The sequence below is a fragment of the Phacochoerus africanus genome, chromosome 4 (assembly GCF_016906955.1).
Source record: "Phacochoerus africanus isolate WHEZ1 chromosome 4, ROS_Pafr_v1, whole genome shotgun sequence".
In the NCBI taxonomy this organism is placed as follows: Eukaryota; Metazoa; Chordata; class Mammalia; order Artiodactyla; family Suidae; genus Phacochoerus; species Phacochoerus africanus.
The window spans coordinates 20,428,216-20,454,584 of record NC_062547.1 but is presented as its reverse complement, the minus strand read 5'-3'; the positions used below and the strand labels follow the sequence as shown (position 1 = coordinate 20,454,584).

General features: G+C 38.2%; 1 protein-coding gene across 2 annotated transcripts in view; it reads left to right on the top strand.

The window, feature by feature from the left end:
- Window positions 1-465: 465 nt before the first annotated feature.
- API5 (apoptosis inhibitor 5) overlaps window positions 466-26,369 on the top strand; it is a 31,561-nt gene continuing 5,657 nt past the window's right edge. Inside the window, exons 1-13 of one of the 2 annotated variants that reach the window (XM_047775950.1) lie at window positions 466-681; window positions 9,290-9,451; window positions 10,556-10,649; window positions 11,430-11,495; window positions 12,287-12,438; window positions 13,430-13,636; window positions 13,914-14,018; window positions 15,259-15,348; window positions 18,763-18,944; window positions 19,819-19,912; window positions 21,492-21,548; window positions 23,483-23,559; window positions 24,481-24,617. In XM_047775950.1, coding sequence (XP_047631906.1) covers window positions 613-681; window positions 9,290-9,451; window positions 10,556-10,649; window positions 11,430-11,495; window positions 12,287-12,438; window positions 13,430-13,636; window positions 13,914-14,018; window positions 15,259-15,348; window positions 18,763-18,944; window positions 19,819-19,912; window positions 21,492-21,548; window positions 23,483-23,559; window positions 24,481-24,617 — 1,492 coding nt within the window. In that variant the 5' untranslated portion in view covers window positions 466-612. The remainder of the gene's footprint in view (window positions 682-9,289; window positions 9,452-10,555; window positions 10,650-11,429; window positions 11,496-12,286; window positions 12,439-13,429; window positions 13,637-13,913; window positions 14,019-15,258; window positions 15,349-18,762; window positions 18,945-19,818; window positions 19,913-21,491; window positions 21,549-23,482; window positions 23,560-24,480; window positions 24,618-26,369) is intronic. The other variant, XM_047775949.1, reaches the window with a different exon arrangement.

Here is a 26,369-nt window from a genome sequence, read left to right as displayed (position 1 = left end):
GCGGCCTTAAAAAGCAAAAATAAATAAATGAATAAATAAAAATAAAATGACACTTGAGTGGGCTTATTTTTTTTTAATCCAAAATTAAAAAATAAAAATAAAAACTCGAAATCCATTGCTACAGATTTGCCTTACCTTCCTTGAGTCGTTTGGAGTTTATGACTTCCCATGCAGCTTGCACTCTCACTCATCATTCTGTTTTTCTCCCTGTAAAATTATTTTTTGGCCTAAGTGAGATTTTTTTAGGGGCAGAAATGCAATGGTCTTTGTATTTTCCTTCAACCCGCTCCAAGAGCTACTAGCCAGGCACAATCCTTCCAAAAAAAGATTATGGATTAATTTAATCCTCCCTGCCGCTTTTTGCACCTCCCAGCGCTAGAAGGCGATAAAACCCTCGATGGTGCATTGGAAGTCAGTGAAGACCGCTCTCGACGCGCACGTCTGTACGTAGACGTTGGGGGCGGAGCCGCCCTGTGCGCGGTGACTGGCGGCGGCACTGGCGGCAGCTGGAGGCGTAGTAGTACGGGTCGCAGGCTTGGAGAACTTCAGAGGCGGCGGTGGAGCCGGCGACGACGACGACAGCAGGAGCGGGCCCTGGGCTTGTCGCTCACCATGCCGACCGTAGAGGAGCTTTACCGCAACTATGGTATCTTAGCCGATGCCACGGAGCAAGTGGGCCAGGTGAGTCCCCCAGCGGCCTGCAGGGCCCGGCACTCTGCGGCCTCTCGAAAGCGCTCCCGGGGCCGGGCGGGGGCTGCTGCTTCGCCTTCCCGCTGGCTCCCAGCTGCCCCGGCTGTTTCGTCCGGGTGGCGCTTCTCCGAGTGCAGACTCGGGCTTCACCGGGGAGAGCGCGGTCCCCGGGTCCCAGGCTCCTCTGCCTCCCTTGGGCAGCCTTTTCTCACCGTGGCGTTTCCTAACTGAGGCGCTTCAGCCCCGGGTTCATTCTCTTCCCGAGCCTCGCTGTCTAGCTTTCATTGAAGTCTTTCTTTTCGGTGTCGCTCAGTCCTTCGGAAGATGAGATTGAGAGTTCTGGAGAGAGCAAAAAATGTATTTCTCTAGGCAGAAATTTGCAGTTAATTTAGGAAGAGCTCTTGGGAGACAGAAGTTTTTGAAAGACAAAAGAAGAGCCCTTTTCGTACAGACTTTAATGAGGGCTTATGTTTTCATTATTCAGTTTTTCGAGCGCCTACCCTGATCAGGCGCTGCGCCAAGCGCTGGAGATTGAGGATGAAGAGGTGCTTTCCATACTCTCTCGGAAAGCACCTTTATTGAGGGAGACTATTGATAAATAAGAAAGTTAGATTACTTTTTTTCTTTCCCCAGTGAAGAATGTTGTGGAAAAAAATATATAACAGAGCCGTGCCGGGGGCGGGGAAAGGGGGAGGGTGCAGCTTTAAATAGAGTTGTCTGGCAAAAGTTCTCTAAAGTGTTTGCCCAGACACACCGTTTTAGCAGTGTTTAATTGGCTCAGCGAGCCATTGTATCTTTGTAAGTTTTCAAGTACTGAGGTCCATTGAACTTGAGCTTTTAAGTGGTTGTGTGTTTTCTTAGGAAAAGGATCAGGCTCTCCCCGACGTAGTCCTGATCATTGTTAGAAATCCCATTCCGTATCTTTTCAGTGCTTAGAACGTCATGTGATTCATCCGCTTACCCATGCCATGGAGTTGCAAGTGGGAGATCCTAGAGTCTAGTAACATTAGCAAAGCTGTGACTGTACCCCTCCCATCCCTTTTTTCTGGAAGGTGTGATTCAAGTAGAACCTTTTCGAGCCAAACCCAAAAAAATTTATTTTTTTTATGTTGGAACCTTATTTTAGCTTAATCTGGAATTGTGAATATATCATTTTCAAGTATCAGATGATTTTCCTTCCCTACATATTTCCATTTCAGTAGGAAATTTTGACGTCATCAATGAGAAATATATATGACAGTCTGTTGAAGACGTATATAGGGTGTGTCTTAGGTCGGCTGTGAAGGAGACGTTTTCTGCCCATTAAGGCAAGGTGGGAAAAACTTAAGGTCTTTCAGTATGTGTTTGTTGTTGTTGTCCTTGTTGTTGGAGAGAAGTGGTAGTGAGGATATTCTCATTCGTTCGACTGGGTTGGGAAAGACTGTAGCGAAGTGTTCCACCTAAAATTGACTTTGTTGCATGCACATCAGCTGAGAGGATGAGGGAGAAAAGCTAGACGAGTGCTTCTTGGTCAGTTTGTAGATGGTGCTCTCCCAAAGAGTTGATTGAGGAATCTTCTGTGGAAACTCTGCAACTGCAAACATGAATGCCCTCTCATAGCCCCACTCTCTCGCTCCCTCTCTCTCTCTTTTTTTTTTTTTCATGGAATAGGAAAAAAAGGTTGACATCCACCTACTTAGAGTATATTAGAGTAAATAGAAGCCAAACTGGCATTTATATATACTATGAATAGTTGAGAGTTGCGCCCATTTTCCTCTAATGTCGTCTTTAATTATAAATACCAGTTTGGATTGAGAGTTCTGCGGAGTTCCCATCGTGACTCAGTGGAAACGAATCTGACTAGCATCCATGAGGACACAGGTTTGATCCCTGGCCTTACTCAGTGGGTTAAGGATCTGGCATTTCCATGAGCTGTGGTGTAGGTTGCAGATGCAGCTCGGATCTCAGTGGTGTAGGCCAGCAGCTATGGCTCCAACTAGACCCCTAGCCTGGGAACCTCCATGTGCCACAGTTTCAGCCTTTAAAAGCAAAAAAAAAAAAAAAAAAAAAAGGTTTCTTAAGGCAAAAATCTGCTTTTAGTTTAGGGGGAGTGCTTGGGAGACAGAGCTTGTGAAAAACAGGAGGGGCCCTTTCATGCAGACTTTAATGAGGACTCACAATTTCATTTATTCAGTATAGTTTTTGAGTACCTACCTTGTACTAAACACTGTACTACTAAATAAACTTTTAGCAGTTTCCTTAGATGATGGGAGATCAGTAGCTTCATGACACATTAGTGACAACTGTCAAACAACTAAATAAGATAAAAAGTCCTCTTCATAATGAAGTGTAGTGATTTTCACAGCCTAAAACAGTGAATTCCGGGAGAATTGAAGCTGAACTAAACCATAATGCTAGCTAAAACTCCTCTATTGTGTAATACTTCTTCCCTTTTAGAGAAGAAACCTAAAACTGCTCAGCAAAAAAGGTGTATTGGGCTTCAGTATACTGCTTGTGAATTTTAAGTAACAAAAGCAAAAGCCAACTTAAATGGGAGGGACGCCATTTACATTTTTTTAAGGAGAGGAAAAAAATGTTTACCTTCTTAGTGTAGCAAACCAGAATCTCATGTTACCTTATAAGATTTAAAGTTGGGGAGTTCCCATTGTGGCTTGGTTGTAATAAACCAATTAGTATCCATGATGATGCAGGTTCAATCCCTGGCCTCACTCAGTGGGTTAAGGATCCGGTGTTGCCAGTGAGCTGTGGTGTAGGTTGCAGGTGCAACTCCAATTTGACCCTTAGCCTGGAAGCTTCCAAATGCCACTGGTTGGGCCCTAAGAAGACCAAAAAAAAAAAAAGATTTACAGTGAGGAATTTAAATTTTGTAGCAGGTACCTATCTAGACACTTCTGAGCCCGTATTTAAGTTTCTTGGTCTAGAACTTCCTTCTGACTTTTGTTTTGATTTTCATCCTTTTTGAAGAGGTGAGTACCATGGTTTCTCATGTAGCTGCTGCTGAGGGGAGTGCCTCTCTACTACTGTCAGTGCTCCTTTTAGGGTGTGCTCTCTAAATATGTCAGGAAAACACAAGTCCTCCGAGTTTATCAGCTGCTTTGCCTCAAACAGATCAGATCTTCCGCTTTTGGAAGCTCTTTGGTACTGTGTATTCATATATAGTACAGGTTTGTATTTTATTTCATGTGAGGACTTTCTTAATTCCCTTATGAAGTCTTGAGATTAAGGATTAAAGCCTTTTTATTTATTTTTTGTTTGTTTCTCTCCTTGCACTGCCCTTCAGTAGACATTTGAAGAAATACAAAGAAGGAACGGGTATATACACATATACATACATACACAAAACCCTTGTTTTCAGGGATTATCTTTTGTGAATGAAGAAGGGAAGTATACACATACACACTCACACACACATTTATTTAAACTCTGAGCATGTGTTTTCTAATTAGCAAACTGCAGGTGATTCTAAGTGAAGCGTCATTGATACCTCAAAACCTTCAAGTGCCTGTGTTATCTTTCCTCTTTGTAGCTCCAGTGTTGCACCTCCTTATTCAGCCTCCCTTTCCCCTACTCTGCCACCCCATAGTTAAGTCTCCTTCCTCTGCTGTGTGTGATTTTACCTCCCTAAATCCTTTTTCCACTGTGGCCCACCATTAACATTTGTCTCAAATGTTTAAGAATGTACTTTTTTTGTGTGTGTGTCTTTTTTTGCTGTTTCTTGGGCCGCTCCCAAGGCACATGGAGGTTCCCAGGCTAGGGGTTGAATCGGAGCTGCAGCCACAGGCCTGCGCCAGAGCCACAGCAATGCCAGATCCGAGCCGTGTCTGCAGCCTACACCACAGCTCACGGCAACGCTGGATCATTCGCCCACTGAGCAAGGGCAGGGACTGAACCCACAACCTCATGGTTCCTAGTCGGATTCGTTAACCACTGCGTCACGACGGGAACTCTTCGTACTTAATTTTAAAATGTAGAACTTGGAAGTCCCATTGAGGCTCAGCTGGTTAAGCACCTGACATTGTCTCTTTGAGGATGCATGTTTGATCTCTGGCCTCACTCAGTGGGTTATAGATCCAGTGCAGTAGCAGGTGCAGCTCAAATCCAATGTGGCTGTGGTGTAGGCCTGTGGCTGCAGCTCTCATTCAGTCCCTGGCCCTGGAACTTCAATATGCTGCAGGTGTAGCTGTAAACACGAAAAAATAAAAAATTTAGATACTTAATTTTATATTAAATAGGCAGAAAATTTTAAGTTAAAAAAAAAAACCACTTGTTAGGGGATTTTGATGGTTAGGCTGACCTAAAATTAGATCAATCAATATAATGCCTAAACTCTCCTTTCTCCTATGTTCTCTTACACAGGAGAACATGGCTCTTCAGGGTGGAAGAGTGTAAACTGTACTGACTTATATTTCATGAAATAGCATTCTTTTGTTTTTTGGGGTTTTTTTTTATTTTTTGTATGCTTAAGCTAAAATCACAGACCAAAAAAGTTCATAAAACCTCAGAATTATATAGAACTTGTAAACTTAAAGTTTACTGAGTTTATTAATTGGGTCTGAGGAAGACAGTAATACTGTTTAGTTTACCTCTTTTTTTGTTATGTCATACTTGAAAAATTTGTTGAAAATACATCCTTTCTGGAGTTCCCATCATGGCTCAGCAGAGACGAATCTGACTAGGGAGCATGAGGTTTTGGGTTTGATCCCTGGCCTTGCTCAGTAGGTTGGGGATCCAGCGTTGCTGTGAGCTGTGGTGTAGGGCCCAGACGCAGCTCCCATCTTGCGTTGCTGTGGTGTAGGCCAGAGGCTACAGCTCCAATTCCTGGATTCCTCCATATGCCCTAAAAAACAAACAAAAAAAGAAAATATATCCTTTCTCCTTTGAAATGAAGCTTTATTTAGTACAGGCTACATCATGGTCCCAAACATGGCTTTCCCTGGTGTCATTGACACTTAGGTATATGAGTTATGATTTAACAATCATAATTACAAAGTTTCTCTTTTAGGATGTGTCTGCTGAATGTGGATGGAATCGTAACTGACTTTTTACTTTAAATTTCTTTAGAGTTTACTCTTTTAATTAGATATTAAAATCACACATAAATACACAGTTTTGGAAATGTATTAAATGTATTTATAATTAAAACTTCTTATTAGGATCATAAATTTATTTATCCAGCTAAAATATACAACTGTGTTGGATGAGGAAAAATACCCAGTGTTGTGTAGTATCTTAAATATTTTATTGTGGTTACATTCCTACTTATCACAAAATCACTGTGGTTACTGAAAATATCATTTATATCCCCCTACTTGGAAAAGCAGAAATTGTAATTCCTGTAGGGAGATTCTGTTTTTAAAAAAATTCTTGTCCCTATACTACAGTTAAAAGGCAAATAATTCAAAGAGCTGGCAAAGAAGAATATCATTTTTGCATTTCATAAAAGGTAATTATTTGAGGTCTAGTAATAATGTTTGTGAAGTTATTTAATAAAACTGATGCCTATTAATGGTAGAAACTGATTTGGTTTCTAGTTTGAATATGTTAAAATGTCTAAACTTGCCAAGATAAGCAGTGAGGTCCTGCTGTATAGCACAGGAGCTATATCAGTCACTTGCGATGGAACATAATGGAAGATAATATGAGAAAAAGAATGTATATATATGTATAACTGGATCACTTTGCTGTACAGCGGAAATTGGCACAACATTGTAAATCAACTATAGTAAAAATTTTTAATTGTAAAAAAAATAAAAAATAACAATCTTAAAAAAAAAAGTAAATGAAGAAACTTTCCAAAGGTCTTAATGTGTTTAGGAGAATAGTATATCCCAATTTATGTGCCTGTGTGGAATCTATTTAGGACTCAAATTTTACCTTTGACGGTCCTATTTCTTTCTCTCTTCCTTTGTTAATTAAGCTCTCAGGATACTAATTTGAAAGACACCAATTAAAGCTTGGTATTAGGCACAGTTCTTGACTCAAGAGCCCATCAGAACTATGTTCAGGTCTTAGATCTGCTGCTTAACTAGCTGTATGGTTCGGACAGATTATTTCACTTCTCTGAGTCTTGGAAAACAAGACTCCTCTGAAAAACAGGGATAGTAGTAACACCTAACTCACAGGATTATTGTGTGGCATGTATGCAGCACATTCCCCAGTCCCTTGTAGGCTTTCTATAAATGTTGCTAGTAATTCTTTTCTATTCCAAATTTTTTTTTTCTTTTTTTGGATTGGAGAATGATTCTGTTCAAGCATGAGTTCTTCATTTAGTTTTAGGTGGCGAATTTTTGACAATTCAAAGGGTTTTCCAAGAAAAGTGTGAAGTTTGAGTTAAGATTGTGGTTCTCAACAAAAAGGATGTCAGACTGCTTGGTTTTATAGTGTACGAGAAGCTGTGAAGCAAGCCGCAGGAATGTACGTGGTAGAGAGGTCAGCCAGGATTGTTTTGAACCTTTGCACTGAAAAGTGTATATTTTTGAAGTAGTAGCTTCTAGAGACTGCTTTTGTATCTGCATTTCATGAGGAAGATTTCATAGAATTTCTGTTACTTGGGGGGGTTGGTAATGTTTAAGATGTAGAAGGAGTTGTCGTTAATTAGATGGAATTTGTTCATTAGAACTAATTTTTTTTAATATATTTCTTTTAGTTGCACCTGCAGCATATGGAAGTTCTAAGACTAGGGGTGAATCGGAGCTGCAGCTGCTGGCCACAGCCACAGCAATGCCAGATCCAAGTTGAGTCTGCGACCTATGCCGCAGCTTGCAGCAATGAATGCCAGGTCCTTAACCCACCGAGTGAGGCCAGGGATCAAACCCCTATCCTCAGGGACACTATGTTGGGTTCTTAACCAGCTGAACCACAACAGAAACTCCCATTTTTTAGAATTTATTGTTTAAATAGGTTGGCAGTAAATGAACCCTTAGAGTAATCTAGCAATTATGCATATTATATTAAAATCTTTATCTTTAAAAGATCGAATTGTGACCTATAGCCTTTTGATACATAGAACACATTATTTTTGATCCTAAAAAAAAATAATAATAATGTCCTTGAGATCCCACCTAAATAACTTTGTATCCCTCCTTTATTTTTTTAACTTAAAATAGTATTGTCCATGAAAAGAATTATTACAAAACTAAATCTTTAGTAATTCTATAATCCATTGGATGTTCACTAGTCATCCCCTCTTCATGGCATAAAGTGAGCTCACATATCCAAAGCATCTAGAGCTTTGCCTCGTACAGAGTAAATCGTATGCTGTGACATATTTGGCATCAGTATTGTGTTTAAGGTTTTCCAGTAATTCAAAGTTTTGTCTCTATGTACAAACAGGAGATTTATCTATAGTCTTGGTATTTTTTACTTTGTTTACCAGCTTGATCATTGTCATTAATAAAAGACCGGTTTGGAGGCACCTGTGTTAAGGGGATTGGGAATTTGTTGACTTTTTTTTTTTTTTTTGGTCTTTTTAGGACCACACCCATGGCATATTGGAAGTTCCCAGGCTAGGGGTTGAATTGGAGCTGCAGCTGTTGGCCTATGCCACAGCCACGCAGGATCTGAGCCTTATTTGTGACCTACACTGCAATTTATGGCAACACTGAATCCCTAATCCACTGAGCAGGACCAGGGATTGAACCCATGTTCTTATGGATACTAGTCAGGTTCGTTACTGCTGAGCCACAACAGGAACTCCCAGGGAAATTTTTTGACTCTTCACATTATGAGTATCCAAGGAATAACACTTCTGAAATTTTTTTTTAAGGAAACAAATGAGCTTTGAATGTATTATTCTAATAAAAAGTTAAATATATGACATTAGAATCTGTTTTAATCCAAATTGACTGGCTGTACAGAATGATATATTTTTTTCATATCCAAAAATATGGTGCAAAATAAAGCTTCCTAACCTTCCTGGTTTTGCTTAATTTCAGGAATGTATTCTCTCCACCTTCTGCAGGGTGCCAATTGGAAACAGATAAATATATTTAAGGAAATGTAACACAATTCTTTGAAAATTCTATGGTATTAGTTTTTTAAAGCATGATAACAATCACAAGGCTAGAGTCAGTAATCACTAGAATGAAGACCTATTGGTACACAACAAACTTTATTTACTTTTTCCACTTAAGATTAGAGTCATTCTTCTCTTTTCTCAGTTCGCAAATAGTAGCACAGGGGGCAGGAAGCAAATAGAAGGAAGGTTAAGTTTCAGATTTAAGCAGGTAGGAGTTCCCGTCACGGTGTAGCGGAAATGAATCCGATTAGGAACCACGAGGTTGTGGGTTCAGTCCCTGGCCTCAGTGGGTTAAGGATCCGGCATTGCTGTGAACTGTGGTGTAGATCGCAGATGCATCTCAGATCTGGCGTTGCTGTGGTGTAGGCCGGCAGCTGCAACTCTGTTTGGACCCCTAGCCTGGGCACCTCCATATACCACAGGTGTGGCCCTAAAAAAAAGCAAATTTAAGCAGGTAAAACTCCAAAAATAAGCCCTATTTCTTAGCCTATGTAAAATTTTACTAATTTAGACTCAGAGAAGTTTGTTTAACTTCCCATCCTTCAAAATTGTATTTATTTTCTGCTTTATTCTTTCTTTCAGCATAAAGACGCCTATCAAGTGATACTGGATGGTGTCAAAGGTGGTACCAAGGAAAAAAGATTAGCAGCTCAGTTTATTCCAAAATTCTTTAAGCATTTTCCAGAATTGGCTGATTCTGCTATCAATGCACAGTTAGACCTCTGTGAGGATGAAGATGTTTCAGTAAGTTTATGGTTGACACTTTTTCAATAAGCTTTCAGATGTTGCTTTTGCTATTTTCAGTCATTTTCTATGTGTGGCTAATGTAACTGAAGTACCAGTCATATCAGTGCACAATAAAATACTGCAGTATGTCCTCACAAGACAACACCCAGAACTTAAATCTGCATGTGAGAAAATATGTTAGCTCTTTCACCACCTTTCAACTGTGAAAAACACTTAGAATCACATAGTGCTTTGTTTTGCTTATTCATTAGCCACTGTTGAAAACAGTTGTGGCTCACAACATTTTCATAGTTTTTTACACATGGTGCATATGAAATTAGACTAGTGTTAGTTTGTAGTCAATTTATGCTTGTTTAGATATTTAAAATATTAATAGTATTGCAGCATAAAATATGGCATCAGCACCCCAAATAATTTGCATAGCAGAAAAATAATTGACCTGTGTAACAATTGTATGTGATTACTAGGATAAAAATAAACAGTTTTTCCTTGGAACAGAATTAACCATTAGCATTTCTGTCTGCTGATAAAAAGTTCCTAAGAATTTTCAACTCTTAGCTCTTGGCTTTTCAAATGAAAGTAGTGAACCACCAACATTTCATGCATAACTTGCTAGATTTAACTCTTTTGCATTTTTATGTTAAACTAGATACGCCAAGACTACATATTTGGAATTAAGTACACAGAATGTATTCACAAATTCTGAAGTAAATATTTACTAAATGTGACATTGCCACTGTAGCCATTCTTGAAGTATCATTCAAACCATCTTGAAGGATACTATATTATGTGCCCAAAGGCAGTGAACACCCAACAGTTGGATATAATCAGCACATAAACCATTGTTAGAATCCCAAATCTTTCTACTCCAGTCAGATTATTGTATTTAATGTCCTTTTCCACATTTTGTTTTACTCGTCTGTGAAACTTAAATTGGAGTAAATTATTTCTAAAATTACTGAAAATCTCATGTTCTATATTTTTGTGACTGAGATGCCCCTAGTTATGGTTTCTCCTTGGTTTTAGCTTTCTTTAAAGGTTGAGGTTGTTGTTTTTATTTATGATAGTATTTGGTTAATTTTTGTTTGAAATTGTATTCAGATTCGACGGCAAGCAATTAAAGAGCTGCCTCAGTTTGCCACTGGAGAAAATCTTCCCCGAGTGGCAGATATACTAACCCAACTTTTGCAGACAGGTAAGGAATTTTATTATTACCCTTTTATCTAAATATAATTTCTGTCTGAAATAGGGACTCTGTTTTTTTTTAGTTTTTTTGCCCTGAAGGTGTTATCTGTGATAGAAATTTAAATTCTTTTTTTCATTGAGTAGTTTGAAGCTTAATGACTTAGAATTACCTAATTTCTAGTTTTGTTTTGAATTCTGTTTATAAAGCTATAATGACTGGATTCTTTGGGGAATTTTTGCTGTATCGTGATTTGCCTGCAAACCACCCCTTCCCACAAATTTCCTGTAGTTTCTTAATTGTACCATCTTAACATAAGAACTTTCCAGGCATGGCAGATCGGATTCTCTTCCCTTACAAGGAACATGTGTTTTCTTGGTACTTGAGAAAGATGCTTAATTATATGTCTCTTTCCGGTGTAATCTGAGAAACTATGTTGAGCCTAAGTTTGAAAATCAAGTGTATGATGGAGTTTCCATCATGGCTCAGAGGTAACAAACCCAACTGGTATCCATGAGGATGTGGGTTCGATCCCTTGGCCTTGTTCATTGGGCTAAGGATCCGGCATTGCCACAGAGCTGTGGCATAGGTCACAGACTCAGCTCGGTCCCGTGTTGCTGTATCTGTGGTGTAGGCCGGCAGCTACAGTTCTGATTCATCCCCTAGCCTGGGAATTTCCATATACCAAGAGTGAAGCCCTAAAAAGACCAAAAAAAAAAGAAAAGAAAAGAAAATGAAGTACATAGTATGTTTCTTTAATTTTATATATTGTACCACTTTTTCTCTATCTAGATGACTCTGCAGAATTTAACTTAGTGAACAACGCCCTATTAAGTATATTTAAGATGGATGCAAAAGGTAAGGGCACTTCTTGTTCTGAATTGTGTTTGATGTCCTAAAAAGTTGGGGAGTTTGGCAGTACTTGAGGAATAAAGTCTGAGGTTCACCCAGAGATGTATTTCTTAAAAATTCTAAATGTTCTGGAGTTCCTATCGTGGTGCAGTGGTTAACGAATCCGACTAGGAACCATGAGGTTGCGGATTCAATCCCTGGCCTTGCTCAGTGGGTTATCGATCTGGTGTTGCTGAGGGCTGTGGTGTGGGTCGCAGACATGGCTCGGATCCCACATTGCTCTGGTGTAGACTGGTGGCTACAGCTCTGATTAGACCCCTAGCCTGGGAACTCCATGTGCCACGGGAGCGGCCCTAGAAAAGGTAAAAAGACAAAAAAAAAAAAAAATTCTAAATGTTCTTAAAAAAAAAAAGGGCTGATTAGCCCAAGATTTTCGTGACTCAAAAAACCAGCAGAAATAATTGCAAAAACAGGTCAAACTTTTCCCTTAGATATGTGTTGGAAAAACTCTTTTTGCCGCATTATAAAGAAATTCTTCTAAAATACATGAATTTATTATTAATAATAATAAAAAAATGTCATACTCAAGCTGATTCTGAAATCATGAGCAGAAGTGTATGACCCCTCTTATGGTTGGAGCTATGGGAAATTTCAAACTAGTTTAACCAGTATCAGTGATGATGAGGATGTTTATTAATTATCTCACTTGAAAAGAAATAACTAATTCAGATTTTAACTTGGAAATTTTCATTACTATGTAGAATTGACTTGCTACATGCAACTGTTTTGTTTTGCAGGGACTTTAGGTGGCTTGTTCAGCCAAATACTTCAAGGAGAGGACATTGTTAGAGAACGAGCGATTAAGTTTCTTTCTACAAAACTTAAGACTTTACCAGATGAAGTCTTAACAAAAGAAGTAGAGGAACTTATACTAACTGAATCCAAAAAGGTAAGCTTCGGTTATCATTTAGTAGAACTCTAATGCACAAGAACTTATTTGAAATTAGCAGTGTTCATCAAACTATATGTAGCTTGTGTATAAAATGATGATATCCCGTAAGATCCACCATAGAACTTCAGGATTTTCTTATGTTGTATTTTGTGCTTAGGTCACTTGTAATGATGAATGAATGTGTTAATTTAAAGGGTTTGATCACATTTAAATCCTTTGTGGTATTATCCACAAAATTTATGCGTTCATCAGCTCTCTGAACAAATCAGTTCCTTTGGGAAATTTTACCTAATTCCCACCCTTCTCCCAGAAAGGATTAGACCCACTGATGTGGAGTACTTAAAATTTGCATGGTCTCCTATTTTGCGTACAGTTACCATATTAGTGTGAACGAGGTTGCTTTTAACCATAGGGAACTGATCTGATTTAATAGTTTACTGCAGAATATTTTTGATCTTAATTTTTGCTATCACTCCCTGGAGAGCCTTTTTATTTTTTTTAATTTTTATTATCACTATTTTTTTGGCTGCAGCGTGCAGCAGCTTAGTGTGGAATCTCAATTCCCAGACCAGGGATTGAACCTGGACCACAGCGGTGAAAGCTTTGAATCCTAGACCCTAGACCACCAGGGAACTTTCTAGAGAGCCTTTTAAGACATTTGTTTCTTTAACCACATTCCCATGAAATTTTAATACCACAGATAAACTGTAAATCTGTGTACTATATGTGTATCTGTGCTGTATATACATAAAAAATAAAATTTTCTGAGAACCTAATTTTGTCCCCTTGGAAAAAATATAACACAGAATTCATGGCTTATTCTGAAGCTAAATTGACTGAAGCTGGAAGTTGTCCTGTCTTTCATATTTCAGAACCGTTAGCAGCAAACTGACTTTTGCAAAATAAATTTGCTGTGATGTTTCAATATTGATCTTTCCCATTCAAGTGATGAAAATAATAATAACTATTCTGAATTGTGTCTTTCTAGGTCCTAGAAGATGTGACTGGTGAAGAATTTGTCTTGTTCATGAAGATACTGTCTGGTTTAAAAAGCTTACAGACAGTGAGCGGAAGGCAGCAACTTGTAGAGTTGGTGGCTGAACAGGCTGACCTGGAACAAACCTTTAATCCCTCGGATCCTGACTGCGTGGATAGGCTCTTACAGTGCACTCGGCAGGCGGTACCCCTCTTCTCTGTGAGCTCTTTGTTTTACATAGCTGATAGTTTGATTATTTGCTTAGGTTCCATTTCTACAGATAGACGCTTGAGCATTCTCCTCAGACCTTTGCATTTAGCGCTGAAGTGGTCTAATGAGGTTGTTTCTGTGGTGCTGTAGGGAAAGCACACTGTTGTAGCTGTAGTACTTGATGCTCTGGTACTCAGCATTTATTGAATGACACTCTGCTATTATATTTGAGAAAAAAAATACATAAATATATAGAAACAACTCTGTGTTCTTTGGATTTTTACAGAAAAATGTTCATTCCACAAGGTTTGTGACTTATTTCTGTGAGCAAGTTCTCCCTAACCTCAGTTCCTTGACTACCCCAGTGGAAGGTCTCGATATACAGTTGGAGGTAAGAGAAAATTTCTACTTTTTTTTGGCCACACCTGTGGCATGTGAAAGTTTCTAGGCCAAGAGATCGAACCCACCCCACAGCAGTTCGACCCAAACCACTGCAGTGACACTGCTGGATCCTTAACCAACTGTACCTCAACAGGAACTCCAAAAATGTCTGTTTTTACCACTGGAGAGGCGTTTCCATATCTTAACATAAATGTAAACCACTAACTTCAATCCCATTTCTAAAAGATTAAAGGCCTGGCGGTAGCCGGCTTGTAACCTGTTTTAGGATTAATTACGTAGGAGTTCTTCATGGATTCAGTGAGAGTTTGCTACACTGGGAAAGCATTGACTGTCGTTTTCATTAGGGTCATTCTCTAACTTTGTAGCTTTAATACTTATAAATCCATTGTTCAGTCATGACAGTTCCTGTCTCTATTAACTAATAGAACCAGATTTAAGCTGAATAAGACAAATGTCTTTTTCTCTCTCCCCTTTGTATCTCAGCTGTAATGTACATATACATTTTTTTCATGGCATATGTAATATTTTACATTAATCTTTCCACATCTAACCTTATTCTTCTCTGAATCCCCAGAATCTAATGCAGAGCCTGATTCTGAAAAGCACTTAATAATGATTGTTGAAATGAAAACATGGCAATGTATGTGCCATTTCCCTCGTAGGTCTTTGGGATAGAGAAGAGTCTCAGTGTGCACTAAGACTGCAGTCTGCCTCACCTGTCCTTGGTTTGGCTTATCACATTGGAACTGAGTAAAGCAAAGATGAACCTCAGAAATAAGAGCAACTACCAGTCCTTTGAATTAATGTCCAGAAATTAAGTTTGATAACAAAGGCCCATCCTAAATGTTAGCAAATAATTGTTGGCTGTTAAGAGTTCTTGCTCATTGTCTCTTCATTGTACATTACTAACCTGTCGCAGAAAGTGGCACACGTGTTCTTTTCCCTACTTATTCTCACAGATATATTGAGTCAAGAGGTCTGTGTTAAGAGTCTGTCCTGCCACTCACATACATTTGCTGAGTCACATAATCTCTGACTTTCTTCAGTTTCCTCAGCAGTAAAATACAGGGTTGAACCTCTAAATGTTATTTCCAGGTCAAACACTATTATTCTGTAAAAGCATAATTGAAAAATAAGCAGTCTTAAGTAGTTATCTACAATCATCCTTATCTTGCAGCCCCCACTCTTTCAAAAAAAGAATGCAAATAACAGTGAATTATGTGTTGTAGGTATTGAAACTGTTGGCTGAAATGAGTTCATTTTGTGGTGACATGGAAAAGCTAGAAACAAATTTAAGGAAACTGTTTGATAAATTATTGGTAAGACCTTTTTTCTTTCCTTATGGCATAGTTGGTATAAAGCCCTAAAGTCTAATAGTATATAATATTAATTTCTAGATTATGGAGAACTAGCTTTTGAAATGATTAGGTAATTCTAGCAAATGTTTTTAGCTGTTCAGGCTACATGTTGTGTACATTTAAAAAGAAATCTGTGTTAATCTTTGGCATTGCTTCTGTTGTTGATGCTTTAGACAAACTATAATACAAGATTTATATAGTAAGTCTTTCTGCTATTCCTTTATCAAAATATTTTAATGTTTGTTCCAGATCACCATCAAGTTTGCTGTCCAAGGCCAAATAGATTTAGTAGCCTGGAAATAAAGTCATTTAAGTCATAATTGTGGAGAAAATAGGCCATCTGATGAAATCATTATCAGCATAGTCAAGCGATTCTCTTGTTGGATCACTTGTATAACTGACACTTGTGTAACTTGTATAACTGGCACTTGTGTAACTGACAAAGGGATAAGCATTTAACCCATAGCATGAATTGAACCATCCACACCTTGTGCTCTTAGACCTGTGGTACCTACTGGTGTGTTACAACACTGATACTGAATGTCTTTGGCAGTACTTTGTAGGCAGAGAGAGTCAATACTTAAACAATATAGATCACTGTTCAGAAAAGACTTGGAATTAGCATAATGTAGTGGTAATGAGCATCGACTCCTTCCTCACCCCCTTCTTCCCCCCAGTTTTATTGAGAAATAACTGACATACATCACTGTGTAAGTTTAAGGCTTATAACATGATGATTTGATTTACATATATTGTGAAAAGATTACCACAGTTAATATCCGTCTAACATCCATCTTCTTGTATAGATACAATAAAAAGAAAAAAGGAAAAAAGTTTTCTCCTTGTGATTAAAATGCTTAGGATTTACTATCTTAACAACTTTCCTACATATCATTCAGCAATGTTAGCTGTAGTCATAATTTTATACATTACATCCCTAGTTCTTATTTATCTTGTTACTCGGAATTTGTACCTTTTGACTGCCTGCCTCCAGTTCACCTCCCACACCCTTCTCCTCTGATAGCCACTAGATCTCTTCCTGTGAGTCTAGTTTGTGTGTGTATACATACATACATACCACACTTCTTTATTTATCCATCAGTGCACACTTAGGTTGATTCCATATCAATATAAATAATGCTGCTATGAACATGAGGGTGCATGCAGATATCTTTTTGAGTTAGCATTTTCTTTTCCTTCAGGTGTATTCTTAGAAGTAGAATTGCTGAATCATATGATGATTCTGTTTTTCTGTCCTTTTTTTCTTTTTTGGCTACCCTGAAGTACATGGAGTTTCTGGGCCAGGGATCAGATCTAAGCCATAGTCTCAGTCTGTGCCACAGCTGCAGCAATGCCAGATCCTTTAACTCACTGTGCCGGTCAGGGATTGAACCTGCATCCTGACACTGCAGAGACTCCACCGATCCCATTGCGCCACAGCGGGAACTCATGTTTTTTCATTTTTTGGCAGGGGTTCCCTTTTCTCCACATTTAGGACAGCATTTATTTTCTCTCTTGTTCTTTTGATAATGGCCATTCTAATATGTATGAGCTGATATCTCATTGCGGTTTTAATTTGCATTTCCCTAATGACTAGTGATATTGAGTATCTTTTCGTGAACCTCTTGTCCTTTAGTATATCTTTAAGAGAAATGTCTATCCTTTTGCCTGTTTTTTGATATAGTTATTTGGTTTTTTGCATTGAATTGTATGTATATACTTTGGATATTAACCCCTTGTCAGATACATGGTTTTGCAAGTATTTTTTCCCATTTTGCAAGTTGTCTTTTCATTTTGCTGTATAGAAGCTTTTCAGTTTGATGTTGATGTAGTCCCACTTGTTTTTGATGTTGTGGCTTGTGATTTAGATGTTATATCCAAAAAATCCATTACCATGGCCCTTATCAAGGTGCTTTATTCCTGTTTTCTTCTAGGAATTTCATGATGTCAGGTTTTACACTTAGGTCTTTTATGCTTTTTGAGTTAATTTTTGTGAGTGGTGTAAAATATATGTCTGGTTTCGTTCTTTCACATGTGCATGTCCAGTTATCCCATCACCATTTATCGAAGAGACTATCTTTTCTCCATTGAATATTCTTGGCTCACTTATCAAATATTAGTTGGCCATCTCTGCTTGGGTTTATTTCTGGGCTCTTGATTCTGTTGCACTGGTCTGTTTGTTTTTAGGCCAGTACTATATATTGTTTTGATGACTAACTTTATAATACAGCAAGAAATCAAGAAGTGTGATGACTCTTGCTTTGCTCTTCCTCAGGACTTCTTTGTCTATTTGGGGTATTTTTTGTTTTTATATAAATTTTAAAAATATTTTTTTCCTAGGAGCACTGATTTTTTTTTTTTCTTTTTTCTTTTTTGAGTTTAGTTGATTTACAATGTTGTATTAGTTTCTGGTGATTCAATTATACATATATACATTCTTTTTCATTATGGCTCATTACAAGATATTGAGTATAGTTCCCTGTGCTATACAGTAGGACCTTGTTGTGTATTGTATATATAATAGTTTGTATCTGCTAATCCTAGTCTCCTAATTTATCTCCACCCCCTCCTTCTCCTTTGGTAACTATAAGTTTGTTTTCTATGTCTATGAATCCGTTTTATAAATAAAGTCATTTGTATCATATTTTAGATTCCATACATAAGTGATATTGTATGATATTTGTCTTTATCTGATTTACTTCACTTAGTATGATAACTTCTAGGTCTATCCGTGTTGCTGCAAATGGCATTATTTGATTCTTTTTTATGGCTGAGTAATATTCCATTATGTATATATACCACATCTTCTTCATCCATTCATCTGTTGGTGGGCATTTAGGTTCCTTCCATGGCTTGTCTATTATGGATAGTGTTGCTGTGAGCATTGGGTGCATGCATCTTTTCAAATAAGAGTTTTCTCTGGATTTATGCCCGGGAGTGGGATTGCTGGATCATATGGTAACTCTGTTTTTAGTTTTTTAAGGAACATCCATAATGTTTTAGGAGCATTAACTTGACGTCAGACCTAGATTGAATCCTGACTCTTCAGCTTACCAGCTTTTTCACCATCGTAAAGTTGCCTAAGCTCTCAGAATTTCAGTTGCTTCATTTGCCCGGTGCCTAATAAATGTTAGCTGCATTCATGCTCATTGGCAGTAGTGGTAGCACTATGCTAGTAGTAGTATAGTAGTACTGTACGTTAATACGGAGAGTTGACAGGCAGGGCCATTGATCCAGTATGTGAAAGGGATATCTTACCTAAATTTCTGATCTTGGTAATTTTTAATGCTTCATGTCTTAAAAGCATGCCTTATAATTACTTGAATATATGTTTATAGAGCAGATTGCATACATCTCTATATTTTCATCTCTTAGGAGTACATGCCTCTCCCTCCAGAAGAAGCAGAAAATGGGGAGAATGCTGGTAATGAAGAACCCAAGCTGCAGTTCAGTTATGTGGAATGTTTGTTGTATAGCTTTCACCAATTAGGCCGAAAACTTCCAGATTTCTTAACAGCCAAATTGAATGCAGAAAAGCTCAAAGATTTCAAAATCAGGTGAGGTATGATTAAAGTGGCCCTATCCTTGGCAAAGGTTGAAGATTATCTTGAAGCTCCCTGGGTTTTGTTTTCATTGTACACAAGCTTTCTCCCCACCCTGCCTAACCACAGTGCAAAGGAATGGAAGATCCACAAACTAGGAATGCATATAAACATACAACTATTGTGACATAACACATCCACATTTTTCAAAAATGAACTCTGTATCTACCCCCTTGCTTTATGATCTGGGGTGGATTCCCTAACCTTTGTAGCCTTAAATTTATTGATAAATAGTGCTGCCTTGTAGGGCTGTGAGAATTAAATGAGACAGTGGATGAAAAGCTTTAAGCACAACGCCTGGCACATAGTAGGTACTCAGCAAACTGCAGCTGCTATTAATATCTTATAGTGGCACTGGAGGAACAGCACTGGAGAAATCAATATAAGTGGTTTTCATGAAGATACTTTATACTAAATCATTCCACTAACAAATTCACATATTAAGTTTTGAGATGCTTGGCCACTGTATCATCTGTTATTATCTTCTGTGCTTTGGTATTGGTGAAACATTTGACCAGAAGCAGGCATCTCAGGAAAATACTGTAAAAATGAAAAAAACAATGATGCCATGTTATTAAGCACAGTTCCTAGAAGTCAGCAAGATGGAGTTATAGTACCACCTTTCTTCACAAATTACTTGGTAACAAATTTGAAAAAGAGATTACTCAGGACCCTTTGCAGTTGATATGAGTTTATAATAAATTCTCCAATCTGCAATTTTGTTTTATTTTTAAATTGGACCCTGAGTGCAAATGAGTCAACCATGGTCTCTTGTTAAAAACAATGTCAAAGTGATAATTTGTTAATTAACAAATACTTCTTCATTTAGGCTGCAGTACTTTGCACGGGGCCTGCAGGTTTATATCAGACAACTTCGCTTGGCCCTCCAGGGTAAAACGGGTGAGGCCTTAAAAACAGAAGAGGTAAGAATTCTGGGTTACATCTCGTATGGAAATTTTTGTAATAGCTACTATTTATTACAAATTCAGACTGAATTCATATATTGAAATGTAATATTCGACTTTATTCAAACTAATGATACAAGTCTAAGTTGAAGATATGTCAGAAAACTCCATATTTATTTATATGCTGAGTAATATATAAAACTTTTTGTCTATTGTTGAAGTGTCTTGAATGTTTCCAGTGTTTGTGAACAGTGTTTGTTATCAAACTTTGATACATATCAGTCTTTCACTAGGATCCCATTAACGGCACATTTTTTAAGACTATTTAACAGTTGTGTTTTTGTTTTTTTTTTTTTTTTCCGCTGCACCCAGGGCATATGGAAGTTTCAGGGCCAGGAATCCAATCGAGAGCTGCAGATGCAACGTACACCACAGCTGTATCAATGCCGGATCCTTAACCCACTGCCCCAGCTAGTTTTTTCTTTTTTCTTTTTTTCTTTGTCTTTTTGCCTTTTCTAGGGCCAAACCCGTGGCATATGGAGGTTCCCAGGCTAGGGGTCGAATCAGAGCTGTTGCTCCAGCCTGCGCGAGAGCCACAGCAATGCCAGATCCGAGCCACATCTGTGACCTATAGCACAGCTCACAGCAATGCCAGATCCTTAACCCACTGAGCAAGGCCAGGATCGAACCTGCAACCTCATGGTTCCTAGTTGGATTCGTTTCTGCTGTACCACAACAGGAATTCCCAGTTGTGATATTTTTTAATTTCATCTTTTTGAAACCCAAATATTAATGTATATTAGAAAAAAAGAGTAAATTTCCAATCCTATACCAAACTATGGTTTGGCTTTCCTTGATCTTACCTGTTTTTTTTTTGATCAATCTTCATCCTGGTCCTAATGAAATATTTATGTTTTCATTTTGTCTTCCTATAACTTAAATTGATTTCTTTTAAAACAACTGCTATTCCCATGACCTGTCCCTTATTTGTTTTCCAAGTAAATTATAGATACAACAATTTAATGTTCTAACCTGTCAGAAGAATATAAAGATTATTTGCTTCCTTTGACATTTCTGTACTTGTTTAGAGTCGAGAAATAGGGATAAGCATTATCTGTAAATATAAACCAAGTGGAGTTCCTGTTGTGGGTCAGAGGCAACAAATCCAACTAGTATCCATGGGGATGTGGGTTCGGTCCTTGGCCTCGCTCAGTGGGTTAAGGATCCACTGTTAACATGAGCTGTGGCATAGGTTGCAGATGTAGCTTGGATCTGACGTGGCTGTGGCTATGGCGTAGGCCGGCTGCTGTAGGTCCAATTCCACCCCTAGCCTGGGAACCTCCATATGCCTCAGATGCAGCCCTAAAAAGCAAAAAAAAAAAAGTGTGTGTGTATGTATGTATGTATTGTATATGTATGTGTATGTGTATATATATATATCTCCACACCCAGGATTTCTCTAACTGTAGAAATGATTCTAGAAGAGAAGCGGAATTATTCAAGTTCCCCTTGAACTTGGGAATGAAATATGCATCATAAAAATTATTGGCATTTTAATTTAATTTAGTTTTTTTTTTTTTTTTTTTTTTTTTTGCAGAACAAGATTAAAGTTGTTGCATTGAAAATAACAAATAATATCAATGTTTTAATCAAGGTAAGTCTTCCTGAATACTTACCCCAGCTAGCTAGAAAGTTAGTGCAAGAGGTTTTCTTTTTTTTTTTTCTGTCTTTTTGCTATTTCTTGGGCCGCTCCCGCGGCATATGGAGGTTCCCAGGCTAGGGGTCTAATCGGAGCTGTAGCTGCCAGCCTACGCCAGAGCCACAGCAACGCAGGATCCAAGCCGCGTCTGTGACCTACACCTCAGCTCACGGCAACGCCAGATCGTTAACCCACTGAGCAAGGCCAGGGATTGAACCCGCAACCTCATGGTTCCTAGTCGGATTCGTTAACCACTGCGCCACAACGGGAACTCCGCAAGAGGTTTTCATGTGTCTTTATGTCTATAATGGTACTGGTTGAGGAGAGATACCATTGCATTCCAGACATTTGGCCTTTATAAAGCTTTATCTTTATGCCTTTTATAATACCAAGTGACATTCTTATAGCTATTATAAAATAATACAGTTTTATTTATTTAAAAGTTAAAACCCACTGTCCTTGCTCGGTAGGTTAACGGTCCAGTGTTGCCATGAGCTGTGGTGTAGGCCGCAGATTTGGCTGGGATCTGGCATTGTTGTGGCTGTGGCATAGGCTAGTGACTGCAGCTCTGATTCGACCCCTGGCCTGGGAACCTCCATATGCTGTGGGTGCAGCCCTAAAAAGACAGAAAAAGTAAAATAAAATAATAAAAGTTATTGCAGAAGATACTGCAAACAAAGGGAAGCTTACAGAGTTCTTCTAACCCAAGAAGAACATCTGGAGCAGATAGATTTAGACTTAGGAATTTCATTGGCTTAAGTTCTGGTGGTTTTAATGCTATCAGGTCGTTTTGAATGGCCAATCAAATCCTGCTTTGCTTACACTAAGAATGGCCAGTCCTCTGTGGCACGTGAATTGTCTTCTTGTGGTCTCTTCTGTTAACTTGTCTATGTAGTAAATGGAGACTTTTCCGTACTGTAGACTAAGGTGTACCTTACCCTTAAGCCATATCCCTCAGTTCTGTTTACCCTCCCCAAGTATCTATTAGCCTAAACAAAAACTAAACCTGAGAGAACAAAAAAGGAATCACAACAAAGCAGCCATCCTTTGATACTATAAGTTGGTTGGGGGATTTTCGTTTTATAAAAAAGGTGTTTTTCTTTTTTTCCCTTTATTAAAATATAGTTGATTTACAATGTTCTGTCAATTTCTTGCTGTATAGCAGAGTGACCCACTCATACAAAAAATTTATTATCTTTCACCTGATACTATAAATTAACAGTATTGTAGTTCTCGTCGTGGTGCAGAGGAAACAAATCCAACTAGGAACCATGAGGTTGCAAGTTCAATCCCTGGCGTCGCTCAGTGGGTTAAGGATCCGGCATTGCCATGAGCTGTGATGTAGGTCGCAGACTCGACTCGGATCTGGCATTGCTGCGGCTGTGGTGTAGACCGGCAGCTGTAGCTCCGATTCGACCTGTAGCCTGGGAACCTCCATATGCCTTAGGTGTGGCCTTAAAAAGCAAAAAAAAAAAATCTGCAGAAGCTAATGCAGATTACACCATAGTATTTTCTTTAAAGCAAATCAAATGACTCTCTGTGCAAAAGAAAATAACTTGTGGACTTTATTAAAGTTTATAAATACTGGTATTTTGTCCTGTAACTTGAAATGATATTCAGAAACTTAGTTGCAGTTTCTTAAGTGATGTATACAAAATAACATAAACGAGGATGTAATTTGTAAACAAAATTGTCTCTGTTTACTTCTCTCGCAGTTTTTTGTTTTTTGGGGGGGTGTTTAGGTCATTATTTTAGTCACTGGCACAAAAGCAAGAAGGATAAATTAGTTTCCTCTCTTAAAAAAATTAAGATGTTTCTCCGTTTCCAACCCTTATCACTACTCCCCACAGCATGAAATACATTAGAAATCTCTAATTTTGTCTCTTTAGGATCTCTTCCACATTCCTCCTTCTTATAAGAGCACAGTAACCTTATCCTGGAAACCTGTACAGAAGGTTGAAATTGGGTAAGAAAATTTTTTTTTTCTTTTTGCATTTGGAGCAGAGAAAGGTTTATTAATCAAGTGGGCACTGACCAAGAAAATGGGAGACGTAGAGATGTCTCAGATCTACCTTCAAGAAACATTTCAAAGGAGTTGCTGTTGTGCCTTAGTGGTAACGAACCCAACTAGTATCCATGAGGACATGGGTTCAGTCCCTGGCCTCACTCAATGGCTTAAGGATCCATCATTACTGTGAGCTGCAGTGTAGGCCACAGACTTGGCTTGGATGTGTTGCTGTGGTTGTGGTGTAGGCTGGCAGCTATAGCTCCAATTTGACCCCTAACCTGGGAACTTCCATATCCTGCAGATGCGGCCCTAAAAAGACAAAAAATTAAAAGAAGGAAGGAAGGGAGAAAGAAAGAAAAAAGAAACATTTCTAAAAGGGATTAAAGCATTCTAATATATGATTTGTGGATATAAAAAGTTGGAATTCAGATAATACATTTCTGTACAAAATGGTACATTAGTTAAATGAGTTTTTGTAAGATGTTAAAATATGACTATTAGAAGCATGACTTAAATATGTAAAATCTAATCTAGTATTTATAAAATAAATGGGTGAAATTACGACCCTGGAATTTTCAGGCTTGTTTGTATTTCTAGAACCTAATTATACCGTATGGACAAGTTTTATGAGTCACTTGTATATGACCTATGAAGGTACATACTTCAAAGTGTTTTAAAGTCTTATAAATACCCCTCTAACAATGGCTGCAATTTTAAAAAGCACAGTTAATTTGATGACATCAGAATGTCATTTCCTTTTTTCTGATGTGACTGTCATCTTTAAGATGTCTTTTGTAACCAGTATGATAAATTACAAATATATTGATAGCTTCTATTATAAAACCATTTTTTAAATTGCTCTTCTTCCTTTTGTTATAGGCAAAAGAGAGCCAATGAAGATACAACTTCAGGTTCACCACCCAAGAAACCTCCAACAGGACCAAAAAGGGATGCCAGGCAGATTTATAATCCTCCTAGTGGGAAATATAGCAGCAATTTGGGCAACTTTAATTATGGTGAGCGTTTCCGTTTGGGTATAAGCTGTATGAAAGACTAGGCAGAAATTGTGTTGTGCTTGATTTTAATTACTAATTAAAAAGAGTATCATAACTCTTTCAAGTGACTTTTTGAGTTAGCTTGAAAACTTGAACTGCTGGGGAAACAATGTATCCCATTCCTTTCTAACCCAGCCTTGAGGACTCACTGAATTAAGCATGTAACACTGAGAACTTAGAAAAATATGCCTCTTGTATTCAGAAGAGCCAATAGAAAAAAAGGAAGGAAGATTGCATGAACCATCTATTCCTAGTTCTCCCTATTTTAGCTTCCAGGCAAGACATTTTGTGCATTCTCCCTCAGGAATGGAGAGCTTCTGGCAGATGCAGAATTAATGATCCTTCTTGGCCTTTGTCAGCCTACTGCTTGTCCTCCCATCTTCTATACTGCTTTAGAAGGAGAAGGCAGAGTCAGACGTTAAAACATCACCTAGCAAGGAAGATGTGTCCTATTGCAATCTTCCTCACTGCTCAGAAGGGAGTCCTTTTACTGGCTTTAGCTGGTGGTGCTGGAGAGCTTCCAAGTAGCCCAGTCTCTCCTGGGGCTGTTCACTTCAGAAGTGGTTTGTTTCATTGGCTCATATCCTCATAATCTTTTTAAAGAAGAATAGACAAAGATATCACTGACTCTGATCATTAATCTTGCTTAAGACTGATTTTAACCTTAGGAACTAAACATGCTTGTGATTGGTCTTAATTAATTCTGTAGTAATTATTCCCCCAAAAGTACATTTGGAAGCATATACTCTAATTGTTTTCATGGTGAGATGATTGTGACATAAGTAAATTCCTCCTTCAGTGGCTAAATTCCTCTAATATCTGAGTAAATAGATTATAGAAAAGCAATTTTAGATTATGAAATGAACCTTTCTATTCCAGACTCTTTGAGGAAACTTTAGTATAAAAAAGATTACTGAACTCTTTTACTTATATAATAATAGGTAAATATGCAGCTCTTAGCCTCTTTTCCTATCTGAAAAATTGGGATAACATAGAGCTTAATAACTTTAAAAAACATTTTTTTTTGTCTTTTTGTTTTTTCTAGGGCCGCTCCTGCGGCATATGGAAGTTCCCAGGCTAGGGGTCCAGTCGGAGCTGTAGCCACCAGCCTACGCCAGAGCCACAGCAACGCGGGATCCGAGCCGTGTCTGCAACCTACACCACAGCTCACGGCAACGCCGGATCGTTAACCCACTGAGCAGGGGCAGGGACCGAACCCGCAACCTCATGGTTCCTAGTCGGATTCGTTAACCACTGAGCCACCACGGGAACTCCTAAAAAATATTTTTGAATGCATTTTGTAAATGGGAAATACTTTGTTACTTCATTGCACCAAATACTGTCCTCTGTCATCTTGTATGATTTTTTCAGTTTTTATCAGAATTGTCTTTACAATCAGATTACTAACTTCGTTTGGCTTAAATGAAAGCAATCAAGAGCTATGGCAATACATAGAGAATTGTATTCATTTTCACTTAGGCAGGTCAGTTACTCTGAGTTTCTATGAGGCTTCTGCCCTGTGAAATTCATTGCCTGCCTGAGAAAGATGTGAAAAATGCAAAGCCTTAGGTTCTTTGTGATTTTTTAAAAATTATCAATGTGAAAAAAATAAGCAGTTTTACTCAGGACAAAAATCCGGAGTCACTTCCCACTTCTCTTGTTCTGTGGTCATCAAAGTAATAGAAGGGCAATACAAACCTGCCTGTTAATTGT